The sequence below is a fragment of the Raphanus sativus genome, chromosome 6 (assembly GCF_000801105.2).
Source record: "Raphanus sativus cultivar WK10039 chromosome 6, ASM80110v3, whole genome shotgun sequence".
NCBI lineage: Eukaryota > Viridiplantae > Streptophyta > Magnoliopsida > Brassicales > Brassicaceae > Raphanus > Raphanus sativus.
The window spans coordinates 18,378,069-18,389,087 of NC_079516.1; the positions used below are offsets into that span (position 1 = coordinate 18,378,069).

At 38.6% G+C, this 11,019-nt stretch overlaps 3 protein-coding genes and 1 non-coding gene across 8 annotated transcripts; 1 reads left to right on the forward strand and 3 right to left on the reverse strand.

Moving 5' to 3' along the window:
• Nucleotides 1–1,899: 1,899 nt before the first annotated feature.
• On the reverse strand, nucleotides 1,900–2,095 carry LOC130497357 (U2 spliceosomal RNA). Its single transcript, XR_008936350.1, has one exon. It is a non-coding gene; the product is annotated as a U2 spliceosomal RNA (small nuclear RNA).
• Nucleotides 2,096–2,167: 72 nt separating this feature from the next.
• Nucleotides 2,168–4,892, forward strand: LOC108806465 (probable hexosyltransferase MUCI70). Of its 2 annotated transcripts, none has more exons than XM_018578592.2 (9): nucleotides 2,168–2,322; nucleotides 2,579–2,807; nucleotides 2,893–2,928; nucleotides 3,013–3,111; nucleotides 3,193–3,539; nucleotides 3,611–3,822; nucleotides 3,909–4,165; nucleotides 4,244–4,422; nucleotides 4,519–4,892. In XM_018578592.2, the coding sequence occupies exons 2-9, from the start codon at nucleotides 2,600–2,602 to the stop codon at nucleotides 4,591–4,593; spliced, it is 1,413 nt and encodes a 470-aa protein (XP_018434094.2). In that variant the 5' UTR covers nucleotides 2,168–2,322; nucleotides 2,579–2,599; the 3' UTR covers nucleotides 4,594–4,892. The 2 variants fall into 2 exon arrangements, with proteins under 2 accessions (XP_018434094.2, XP_018434095.2); XM_018578593.2 differs by lacking the exon at nucleotides 2,168–2,322 and adding an exon at nucleotides 2,331–2,459.
• Nucleotides 4,893–5,230: 338 nt separating this feature from the next.
• LOC108807222 (protein GAMETE CELL DEFECTIVE 1, mitochondrial) lies at nucleotides 5,231–7,455 on the reverse strand. Its single transcript, XM_018579479.2, has 3 exons — nucleotides 6,868–7,455; nucleotides 5,756–5,945; nucleotides 5,231–5,672 (listed from the first exon to the last, which is right to left on the reverse strand). The coding sequence occupies exons 1-3, from the start codon at nucleotides 7,395–7,397 to the stop codon at nucleotides 5,463–5,465; spliced, it is 930 nt and encodes a 309-aa protein (XP_018434981.1). The 5' UTR covers nucleotides 7,398–7,455; the 3' UTR covers nucleotides 5,231–5,462.
• A 982-nt stretch (nucleotides 7,456–8,437) lies between these two features.
• Nucleotides 8,438–10,641, reverse strand: LOC108833460 (F-box/kelch-repeat protein SKIP11). 4 transcript variants are annotated; one of them, XM_018606879.2, is made up of 3 exons: nucleotides 10,430–10,641; nucleotides 10,265–10,319; nucleotides 8,438–10,129 (listed from the first exon to the last, which is right to left on the reverse strand). In XM_018606879.2, the coding sequence occupies exon 3, from the start codon at nucleotides 10,081–10,083 to the stop codon at nucleotides 8,746–8,748; it is 1,338 nt and encodes a 445-aa protein (XP_018462381.1). In that variant the 5' UTR covers nucleotides 10,084–10,129; nucleotides 10,265–10,319; nucleotides 10,430–10,641; the 3' UTR covers nucleotides 8,438–8,745. The 4 variants fall into 4 exon arrangements, with proteins under 4 accessions (XP_018462381.1, XP_018462380.1, XP_056845172.1 ...); XM_018606878.2 differs by having other exon boundaries at nucleotides 10,265–10,322; XM_056989192.1 differs by having other exon boundaries at nucleotides 8,438–10,319.
• Nucleotides 10,642–11,019: the final 378 nt, after the last annotated feature.

An 11,019-nucleotide genomic window follows, 5' to 3' on the forward strand; every position in this document is an offset into this window, starting at 1 on the left:
TGCAGCAAAAATGATTAGACAATTATCAAACACTGGCTCCACCACGTTTTGTTATTTTTATAGAGAGATAAAAGTTTTGTCAATTAGTTTCAAAGGGTTAAATCAAACGTATTAAGAGTTTGTCACGAGGAGCTATTAATGAGGAAACTTAAATAATGATAGTGTATTTTGACCTAACATATCTAAGATCTTGGTCATGAAGGCCATGTGTGTCTGAGATAAAGGCTTAGTAGACAAGAACCTTAACTGTTTCGTTGAATATAGGTATGAAGTGATGTGAGAGAAACTTAAGAACCAAAGGGTCTTACTAAGAGAATAAATGCAAAGAAGATGTATGTCTTTGTAGCCAACTCATTATGGGAGTGACTGAAATTAACCCAAAGTGATCTTATCCACACTCCATTGAAACTTGAAAGTGTTGATTTTGGAAGTGATTTAAATCTTAATGCACCAGTAAAAAAATTGATAACTTTTAAGATTAGGAAAAACTATTTTTAGCAGATTTTCCTAAAGAAAAAAGGTGTTTTGAGGTTGTTAAAAATACTGGTCTAGAAAATTGTAAATTATTCATTGATAATAATTAATATATGAGTATTTGCCTTAATCATATTTTCTCTCTATGTATTCTTGCTTTTTGTGCTTGATTTGCGTTTATTCACAACAGTTTCAAGAAACTTCATGGATGAAACTAACACAAAACATCAAAGCTAATACATTATGGGCTTGATCCAAATATATATGCAGATGTTGATGAAGATAAGTATTGCATCCTTCTCAAGGAAAATAATTGAGGCTATAAAATATTGAAGTAAATTATTTTAGAATCACATCATGATCTAACTACTCAGCCTCCATATGTGGAGAAGAAAAGAACAACAAAAGCAAGAAGACGTTTGGTGCTAACAAAGGAAGAAAAAAAGAAACTACTCATTTTGATTTATTGGTTGGCCATGCTTTAAAGCGCCCACTGACTTGTATACGGCAAGTGGGTACGGAAAATCGGATCCCACATGGCAGAGAATGTCTGAGAGAAGTTTTCTTTTTTTGACGAAGTGTCTGAGAGAAGTTCTTATCTTAATTACTTCCTTCAGAGTTTGTGGTAAAACATTCACTTTCTTGAGGTGAAAGCTGTTCCCAAAGAGACACATGAGAAGTAAAAGACTCACGTGTGTTATCTATATGAAGAGAGAAGAGTCTTGTGTATTCGCTAACTAGTGTGATTGACAATACTTGTATCTCGTTATCTAACTGTACTAGTCTATGTAATTACATGAGTAGATTCGTTGGTTTGTGCATATATATGCTTGTAAGAACTAAAGGATGAACAACACATACGATGATTTGGATATGGCAACGTTGACTAATCGGTTTAATCTGGAATATGATATTGTGGATGTTTCTCTAAAGGATTATTTTAGTTTTGGGAGTTACTTGTGCATTTCTTTAGAGTAATTAGACTAATCCAAGCTAAAAGTAACGACATTTGTGACTATTTAGATTTTAGACACGGAACAAACATCGGTGATATAAAGGCATCTCTCGGTCAATATTTTGATTACAGTTTTTGTATTGAGTCTAAGAAGAAGTTTGATAATTAAGATTTTGATTAAATTAATGATCAGAGGAAAGGTTGACTTTCAAAATTTAAGTGCAAGGCATAGAAGACTCTTAAATTGATCCCAGATATTGAACTGATAAAAATAGATAATAATCTCAGCCAAAAAGAGGCCCAGTAAGCTAAACATCGTTTAGGCCCAACTTCAACACTATGAGATGATATTACCAATTAGCCCATTTCGAAGGATCAATTTCCTACATGTGAAAAACGTAAATCTGATTATCAGGACAACGTTTAAAATAACAAATGTTGAGGGACCAAAAAATTAAACTGGAGATTTGGTGGGATAAGCCAGGCCCGTGCAGTAGTGCAACGCATGGGCGACTCGTGAAAGCCCAGATAGCAAGCTATCTTAACGGGCTTTCTCCCTCAAAATATAAAGTTAATATCGTGTGGACCGATGGCCCACATATCAGATATTAAACTGATAAGAACAGATACTACACTTGATCTTAGCCAAAAGGCCGAGAAAGGTATGAATTGTTCGGTCCGCCAAGCTTCTCTTATATACACACGCTCTGAGAAGCAACTACTCATCCTCTACCGATGTGGGACAAATAAGAAGACATCTTCGGAGATATTATTAATTTAATTTAATGAGTTAATTAATCTATTTATTGGACATTAACTGATTAACTGCAATAAAAGAAAAAACAATTAATACCCTCTCCATGGCGGTGAGCTAGAGAGATCTTCGAATCAAGGTAAATAATTTTTCCTCTTCTCCCTTACGAATCTGGTCTTTGCTCCGGTTCTTTGCTTCTCGAGGATTTGTGCCATAGAGATTCTTACAAATCTGAATCTTGGATCTTGTCTGAAAATTTATGCCTCATTGTGTTCTGTGAGATTCTTGTTCTTGTCTGAGTAATCACAAACGGCGAAATCACATGTTTTTAGGAATGAATTTGGTTTGTTAATTTAGAATGTTTAAATTCTTGATTTGGTATGAATCTTCTTCAGGTGTTGGTGGTGTTGGTGATAATGTTACCGGAGAGAAGAAGCACGGTTGCTTCTTCTTCTTCTTACCAGAACAACCCTTCTGGTCAGAATGATAATTCGTTTATACTTCTTAGAAGAGGAAAGAAGTTTGGTAGGATAGGGAAGTTGAAGCTCTCACACTTGTTCTTCTTCTTCGTCTCCCTTTTCTTCTTCTCTTGCCTCTTCTCTGGCCATAAACTTCTCTTTCATGGTAAAGCTTTAAACCTAAGAGAACAGAATATTTCATTAATTAATTAAACACTCTTTTAATTTCTTGATTTGGGATTTGGTGTTAGGTTCTGAGTTGTTACCACACTCTCAGAGAAGCAACAGTAAGCAAACTCTTTTTTTCTCGTCTTGTGGATTTTGTGCTAAAGCTATTTGTGTTAAAACTGGACTTTTTGATCAAATGTTAGATCACTTGAAAACTCATCTCTTCACGTCAACGGAGCTTGGTATAGGATTAAACTCATCCCACATCCAAAAACCACCAGGAAGCAAGAAGAGAAACAAACGTATATACATCTTTTTTTGATTCTCTATTTTTTGTTTCTTGAAACTAAAAGCTAAATTTGTCTAAATATGTTTTTTTGCAGATTTGCCTTGTGAAGTTCCACTTGCTGAATCTGTTAATCACATACTTGAGCCTCACGAGTATCTAGACTCCAAGCCCTTTTCTTTAGGCTTTCTAGAGACAGAGACATATGATAAACCTAGATTTGGAGGACACCAAACACTCAAGGAAAGAGAGAGGTCTTACTCTGCCATAAACCAGACAATTCACTGTGGTTTCGTCAAAGGAAGTAATGGACTTCATCATCAAGGCAGTAGTGGATTTGATCTGAGCGAGAAGGACAGAGCTTACATGAAGAACTGTGTTGTCTCTGTGTCTTCTTGCATTTTCGGAAGCTCTGATTTTCTAAGAAGACCTGCTACCAAAAAGGTTTCTCTCAACTTTTGTTTACTCTTATCTTTTGCTTAAAAGACTAGCTCTCATTTTTGTTTCTTCTTCAGATCAGTGAGTTCTCGAAGCGAAACGTTTGTTTTGTGATGTTCGTTGACGAGCAAACACTGTCAAAACTAGCTAGCGAAGGTCATGTTCCGGACAAGCAAGGCTTTGTTGGTCTGTGGAAACTTGTGGTAGTTAGCAATTTGCCTTACACTGACATGAGGAAGACAGGGAAAGTTCCCAAGTTTCTGTCTCACCGCCTTTTCCCTTCTTCTAGGTGAGGTTAGTGCTCAAAAGCTACTGAGAAGGATTGAATCAGTGATCCAATCTTCATTTACCATTCCCTTTTGTTTTTCTTTTCAGGTATTCGATTTGGATAGACAGTAAGATGAGACTCACCACAGATCCTATCCTGATCATTGACTTCTTCTTGTGGAGAACAAAGTCAGAGTTTGCCATCTCTAACCATTACGACCGGCACTGTGTTTGGGATGAGGTGTTACAGAACAAACGGCTCAACAAGTACAACCATACAGCTATTGATGAGCAGTTTATGTTCTACAGATCAGATGGACTCAAGAAGTTTAACCCTTCGGATCCTAACTCTCCTCTTCCGAGCTGTGAGTATTCAATCAATTCGCTTCTCTTTCTTACCAATCACGTTTTAAACCCTTTTTGTGTGTGTGTTTTGTTTTTAGATGTACCTGAAGGTTCTTTTATTGTAAGGGCTCATACGCCAATGTCAAACCTCTTCTCGTGTCTTTGGTTCAATGAAGTCGATCGGTTTACGTCACGAGATCAGTTGAGTTTTGCGTACACGTACCTTAAGCTTCAGAGACTCAATCCTGATAGACCATTACGCCTGAACATGTTCAAGGTAACAACATAAATAGAGAGATTTGATCATCTGTTTTCATTTCATGAAGCAAAGTAAAGGTTGAAGAGATTGTTGAACTTTGGTTTTCATTTTCAGGATTGTGAGCGTCGAGCATTGACTAAACTATTCCACCATCGCGTAGAGTCATCACCTCCTTCGCCTCCTGCTTGATTGCTTTTAAGTAAAAAGATAGTTTTTCTACATATGTGTTGTGTTCATAAAACTATTAAAAGTACCAATATTTTTGTCTACTTTTTTAACCTCATTTTGTCTCCTTTCCAAAGGAATGAACTTTAGAAATTAGAGATCAGGCTTGCATCGCCCCTTAGATTGAAAACAACTCAGAAATATACAAAACCATAAGTTAGCCGTTGTAAGTTCTTTTTTTTTTTTGCCTTTTGGCTGTGTTTGAGATTAAAACATGATTTGTTTGTTGACTATTTTATCAGTTTCATTCCTTTTAAGGTGCATTAATGTAAACAATTTTAGGAACTTAGATAAATCGAATCAAATATAATATTTTGTACGGGTCTAAATGAGCTTATTATAGTCTTTTTAAAGATGTTATTCTTGTATTAAAATGAAATAAATATAAAACAGGTTAGATGGTAGAGCGCTTGCGGAGCGGCACAAGGATCCATCCAGTTATTGATTGGTATCTGTTACCTTAAAAGTCAAAAGGGGATGTAGCTCAGATGGTAGAGCGCTCGCTTAGCATGCGAGAGGTACGGGGATCGATAGCCCGCATCTCCAATTATTTACTCAAAACTTTTTTTCTCTTTTAACAGCCTTGTCCGTTCCTACGCCGCGGCCAAACCATCGTCAGATTACTTATAAGCTCATACATTTTCAGATGTTCAAAAAAAAAAAAAAATAGATCATACACATAAAACTTACTCTTGAGTTCATAACTTAAATTCATATCTGTAAACTAAGAATCTAGAGAGTATATTGTCTTTAACGTGACATAATCTGTAGATCCTTTTAAACAATCTCACAGTTATAGAACCATTTTTGTCATGAACTCATCCTCTCAAGCCTCACAAATCTCTGTTGGACCGACGCTTGAAGGTACTAAGACTGGCACTTTCTTCTTTAAAGGGTTGAGTGGAAACATCGGACAAAGCAGGGAGCCTAGAAACACTACCTTTGCCTTTTCTAGCATTTGGACCAATCACTTCGATCATATATCTCCACCCATCAATCGGTCTCCTCCTGCTGAATATGTGTTGCTTTATAAAACTAGCAATCTGCGCACATCAATCAAAATTTTCAAGTGTTGAGCTTTGTATCATCAAAGATAAGTATATATCCATTAACATGGAATTGGTACCTGAAATTTGCAGAAGGAGATGCGGCGATCGAATTCTTGGAGAAGAATGTCTTCCTCTCTTTGTGACATTTGCCAGAGATTTCCATCTTGTTCCTTTGTTGTTGATTCCCAACCATCCGGCTTGTTTTTCAATTCAGACCCACTCGAGACTTCCAATTTGTCGAAATCATGGTCTACCGAGTCGAAAATCCTGAGTATTTTTCAAAGATCAAAACATCACCAAGAAGCACACTCATCTTCAAAGACATAACAAGCATGTGAAGAAGATATTTGAAACACCAAGAAATGTACATAACAATCACTAGAATGTTTCTTTTGGTTAAACTCAATGGCACGAGATGACCATGCTCTTCACATTGTGCACAAGCAAATCACAATCTTGTTCAAAGATTTTTTGGTGTTTCAAAGACCAAGAAATCTATGTATGCTAGATAAACATGCTTCACAATGTGAACAGGCAATCCCAACCTTGTTTCAGAGCTTTAGCTAAACCTAACCAGGGCTCTATTCCTCAGAGCAATCTCTGTATTACAGGTAAACATGCTTCCCATTTTGTGCACAAGCAAATCAAAATCTTGTCCAGAGCTAAACCTTAATCCCCAGGACTCGAATCCTTACAGCAGTCTATGTAAGTGAAGATGATGCAAGATAACAGATCATAGTATTGCGTTATCTTCTTCACTGCACTTACTAAGTCTGTGATTTAGCTAATTCATGAAACAACACCATGCTTTGTTTTGAGATTCAAACATACAGAGCTTTACCTAAACCTAAAATACCAGGACTCGATTCCTTGAAGCAAATCTAAGTTATACTAAATGAACACGCTTCACAAGTTCACACTGTGCACAAAGCAAGTCACAATCTTGTTCAGGGCTATTAGCTAAACCTAAACCACCAGGATTCAAATCCTCATTCCAATCTCTGTTATACTACTAGATGGACATGCTTCACAGTGTGCACAAGCAAATCACAAATCTCGTTAAAGGCTTTAGCTAAACCTAAATCACCACGACTCCAATCCTCAGATAGCAATCTCTGTATCTTTGAATCTCAATCAAATCATATCTAAATAAGAGAAACCATTAGGGCTCAAAATATCGAATCCATACTCAGAGCAGCTATCAAGAAGGCGATCGATATCATCAGCTCCACCAGAATCATCACCCAACTTAGCTTCCTCCATCTTCTCAATCTCCTTAACCCACAGAGACGCGTGAACTCTCTGCTTCTTCAACCTGTAATCCTTCTTCATCGTCTCCACGCTATACAGCGACTCTCCCTCCTCTCTCCTCTCTTTCTCCTTCTCCTTCTCCTTCTCCTTCCCGCTCTTCCCTCTCCTCTCGTCCCAGTGCTCCTTCATATCCTCCACGAACGCCTTCCCCTCCACATCTTCCACCTCTCCCTCCGCGGAAGGGAAGTTCACGTCCGTCTCCCACGGCGCCCTCGTCTTGTCGGTGAGATCGTCCGGGAGCCAAGCCGATTCCCACGCGTCGTTCCATTTGTCGTCGTCGTTTCGGGGCTTCGTGGAGAAGGAATCGGCGAGAATCGAGGGGAGGAGGGTGTGCGGAACCCTAGAAGAGATTGGGCGTGCGATCGTTGTTCTGGCGATCGATCCTACGATGCGGTGAAGAGAATTCATCTTCTCCAGTCCATGAAAATGAGATACGAATTAGAAAACGAAGGAGTCCAGTCGCGTTGCGAGAAGAAGCTTAAACCCTTGCGAGATTTAGAAGATGGGCCAATATAATAAATGGGCTTTCCTTGAAAGATTAGTAGTACATGGGACCGAGATTAAGTTAGGTCCCCTGTAATATAGAAGGCTACATTTAAAATCTACATGTAAGATTAGCTTGCTTTACAAAAAAAAAAAAATAGCTTTGTGCTTGTTAAGTTTGGATTTTCGATTTGGAAGATAAATTGAGACAACTTTTGTCTAAGCTTTGTCTCGTTCTTGGTGTATACTAATTTAAGCGAATTGAAAAGTTGGTTAACTTTTGTGTGTGTGTGTGTGTTCTTGCAGTTTACTAACTTGCATTAATAATTTTTTAAAAAATGGAATTAAAAATTAACAAAACATGAAACCAACTTCGAAGAATTTAAAGGAAAAAATAGTAGAGGTGCGAAATCTATTTTTCTATTTCTGAACAGGAAAATTATAGAGGTGCGAGTTGAGAAAGGAGTCTTCACTGAATCTTACCCAAAGAGTGAGAGAAATGCAAATTGTACACTACTGTAACTTTTCAGTATCCGTATATGATTGTTAGTATTTCTATCTGGCTAGAAGGTTGTATCGTGTGGTATCATAATCTCGGTTCAAGTCTGATGACGTGTGTTGAAAACGATAAAACAAAAAATTAAGATTCGTCGCACTGTTTATTTCTACACCAAAACATGACAATCTAAACAGCCTAAAAGCTACATGACCTAAACGAAGAGTCCAAAAACATTCTTCACAAAACTGCAACTTGCAAGCAACAGGTTGAAATATCTTAAAGGACACATCCATCAAGACTTAAACACTTGCCCTTCCTTAACCCCCCAACAAAACAAAACAAAACAAAGTGACTCTTTCTTTTGTCATCATAAAAATGACAAAAACAACTAAAGCAAAACAGAAACAAAGAACTCAAAAGCAAAAACAAATATATGAACAAAGACCAATATGGTTACAAACATAACAAGATTCAAAAGTAGATTATTATAAAAAAAGAACAATAGATTAAAACACATACAACAATGTTAACCACATATGACAACCTCTAAAAAAGCTTCAACCTTTTCAACCAACTTATTGTAACCTGTTTCAGTTTTTTTCTTTTCTTTCCTTCTTTGAAACTTGTTCTAACAACACAGAGATAGTTGTATTCAAATTGAAAAAAAAATTGTTAAGAAAAAACAAAAATATGGAAACAAGAATAAGCAGCAGCATAAAAGGTTGGAGCTTGGAACCTTCAGTGGAGAGTAGTATTATAGAATGTGTGCTGCTTTCAGCAACCCATCACTGCGCAATTGTACACAAAGTTAGGAGAATGTTTCCTATCAAGCAACGTCCACTGTGGTGGACCACCACCGTCGCTAGGTATCCAAGAGTTCAGCTCTATAAACCCACCTCCCGAGTTCCTCGGCCCACCTATAACGATCAACCTCTCCCCACAAGCTCTAAAAGCAAGCCCCCATCCATTAACCGAGCCAGCTCTCTCAGGCAACCTCCCAACGGTCAACCATCTCTTCTTCTCCTTATCATACTTCCTCACTTCCATATCCGCGTGATCAGCAGCATACAGTTGGTTATTCACAACAGCAACAAGAGGAGGCGCGTCGTTCGCTGACGACATATCAGCACGGCTCCTCGGAGGCGACAAGTCAGGGATGTGAGTCCATTTCTTGGTCTCCAAGTCATACTCTTCACCGCAAGTCAAGAGCTTGGACTCATCCCCACCTATCCCACCGATCACATAAAACTTCCCGTCCATGAAAACACCTGAACACATCTTCCTCGGCTTGTTCATCCTCGGAAGAGTCGTCCAGGTCTGAAGCTCGGAGTTAAACATCTCAGCGAAGTCGAGAATCTTCCTCTGAGAATCAATCCCGCCGGCAAAAATAGCGATCTCTCCGAGGCTCGCGGAACCGAACAAGCACCTCGGAGCGTTCATCTCCATACCAGAAGACCAAGAGTTAGTTAAAAGGCTGTATCTGTATATAACATAAGAAGAGAAACCCGCTTGCCCCAAGACGAGAAGATCGGTCCCAACGGCTAAAGACTCTTTATCTGCACCCATGAAGGTGACGCTGGAAGGCATCGTCGGCAACTGCATCCACCTCCTAGCCACGGGGTCGAACGCAACCCATTCCAAGGGCTGGCAAGAGAAGTAAACCCAATGCTCCACAAACCCGCTCTGTCTCCTCACTCTATAAACATCTCCGCTCTTCACCAGAGAACGAAAGTTCCTATTCAAAGAAGCGATGGAGCCGTAGTCAGACCGCGAGCAGCGGATCAGACAGTCGATGATGTTGTCACGACCAATCTCGTTGAAAAGAGAAAGTGAATCACCACCGTTGTTGTTGTTGTTGTTAGAATCATCAGACTGTTGTTCTTGCTGCTCCTGGCTCGTTACTGAGTAGTCAGAAGAATCGCTATCGTACTGAATCGAAAACCCCATTAGCTTAAGTGACTTGGTGGGTCTGACTCTGATCTCACCAACAACAACCTCCTCCAAACCTCTTTTGCCATTGCCATTGCCATCCTGTGGAAACATGGACCAGGTTGATTCGGAGAAGACCCTTGAACTCAAACACGAATCTGGTGATCGTTCTTCTTCCAACATGTCTCTACTTCGGAATCTCAGATTATAAAGTCTTCGACTTTGGAATCTAAATGACAAGAAATGGATTCAGATTTGAGATTCGGCTAATACCCTAATCAAGAACACGGAAAGTTTGCAGCTTTCGAGATCTAGATCTCCAGATTCCAACTCAATTTCACTAAAAGAGGAGAAAGAATCAAACCCGGAAACTCAAAACAGCGAAACCTTCTTCGATCCTGATCTGTTCATCGTTCCATCTGCTGCTCGAGAAGAGATTAAAAACAATTGTTCTTTTGAGATTATGTTTGGTTTGGTAATTAACAGATAAACACCAACAAAGAATTGGTAATGGTAGAAAGAAACTTACGAGATTGGATTGAAGTGAGAGAGAATAAATAATCAAAATTTACAAGAAAGACTCTGAGCTTTGTTTCTGTTCTTCGGGTTTATCTATGCCGTGCTCTTGGATTCGCTTTGCGAATCAGAGTGAAGCTTTGGTTTCTCAGAGCCTCCGAGTTAAAAAAATATAAAAAATTGGAGGAACAATTCTATTCTCTCTCTCTTGTTTATTCCTTTTTTGTTAACTTTTGAAAATCATACTAGTATGCAAAATTTAGTGCGGTCAAATAAAAATTAAAACGGATTAAGATGTTTATTGGAAATAAAATAAAATTTATTTATTTCATTGGTTAAACCAACAAACAATAAAAGAAAGATAACAACTCTCTGACCTCTCACTAAAACCTCACCGTGGCTCTTCGTTTCCGGCCGGCGGGTTGGCCACTGCCACCGTCGGTCCGGCTCCCTTTAATTTTCTTTTCTTTGTTAAGTTTGCGGTTTTTAGAGGGGAAGGGACTCTTGGGTCCTTTTTGCTCTCGTTTTCTTAGGCTACGGGATGAGGAGGTGTCGTCAGTTCTTTCATAGCCAGCCTTTTTTTCTTACAGTTTCCGGCGTCGC

What these genes read in the sequence shown, in the direction of transcription:
- LOC108806465 (XM_018578592.2), top strand. Translation starts at nt 2,600, where the DNA reads ATGTTACCGGAGAGAAGAAGCACGGTTGCTTCTTCTTCTTCTTACCAG. An exon ending in AAGCAAGAAGAGAAACAAAC is followed by an intron (nt 3,112 to 3,192) that starts GTATATACATCT and finishes GTTTTTTTGCAG; the next exon opens with ATTTGCCTTGTGAAGTTCCA. An exon ending in CGCCTTTTCCCTTCTTCTAG is followed by an intron (nt 3,823 to 3,908) that starts GTGAGGTTAGTG and finishes TTTTCTTTTCAG; the next exon opens with GTATTCGATTTGGATAGACA.
- LOC108833460 (XM_018606879.2), bottom strand. Translation starts at nt 10,083, where the DNA reads ATGTTGGAAGAAGAACGATCACCAGATTCGTGTTTGAGTTCAAGGGTC.
- LOC108807222 (XM_018579479.2), bottom strand. Translation starts at nt 7,397, where the DNA reads ATGAATTCTCTTCACCGCATCGTAGGATCGATCGCCAGAACAACGATC. An exon ending in CTTCTTGATAGCTGCTCTGA is followed by an intron (nt 5,946 to 6,867) that starts GTATGGATTCGA and finishes AAAAATACTCAG; the next exon opens with GATTTTCGACTCGGTAGACC. An exon ending in TCTCCTTCTGCAAATTTCAG is followed by an intron (nt 5,673 to 5,755) that starts GTACCAATTCCA and finishes TGATGTGCGCAG; the next exon opens with ATTGCTAGTTTTATAAAGCA.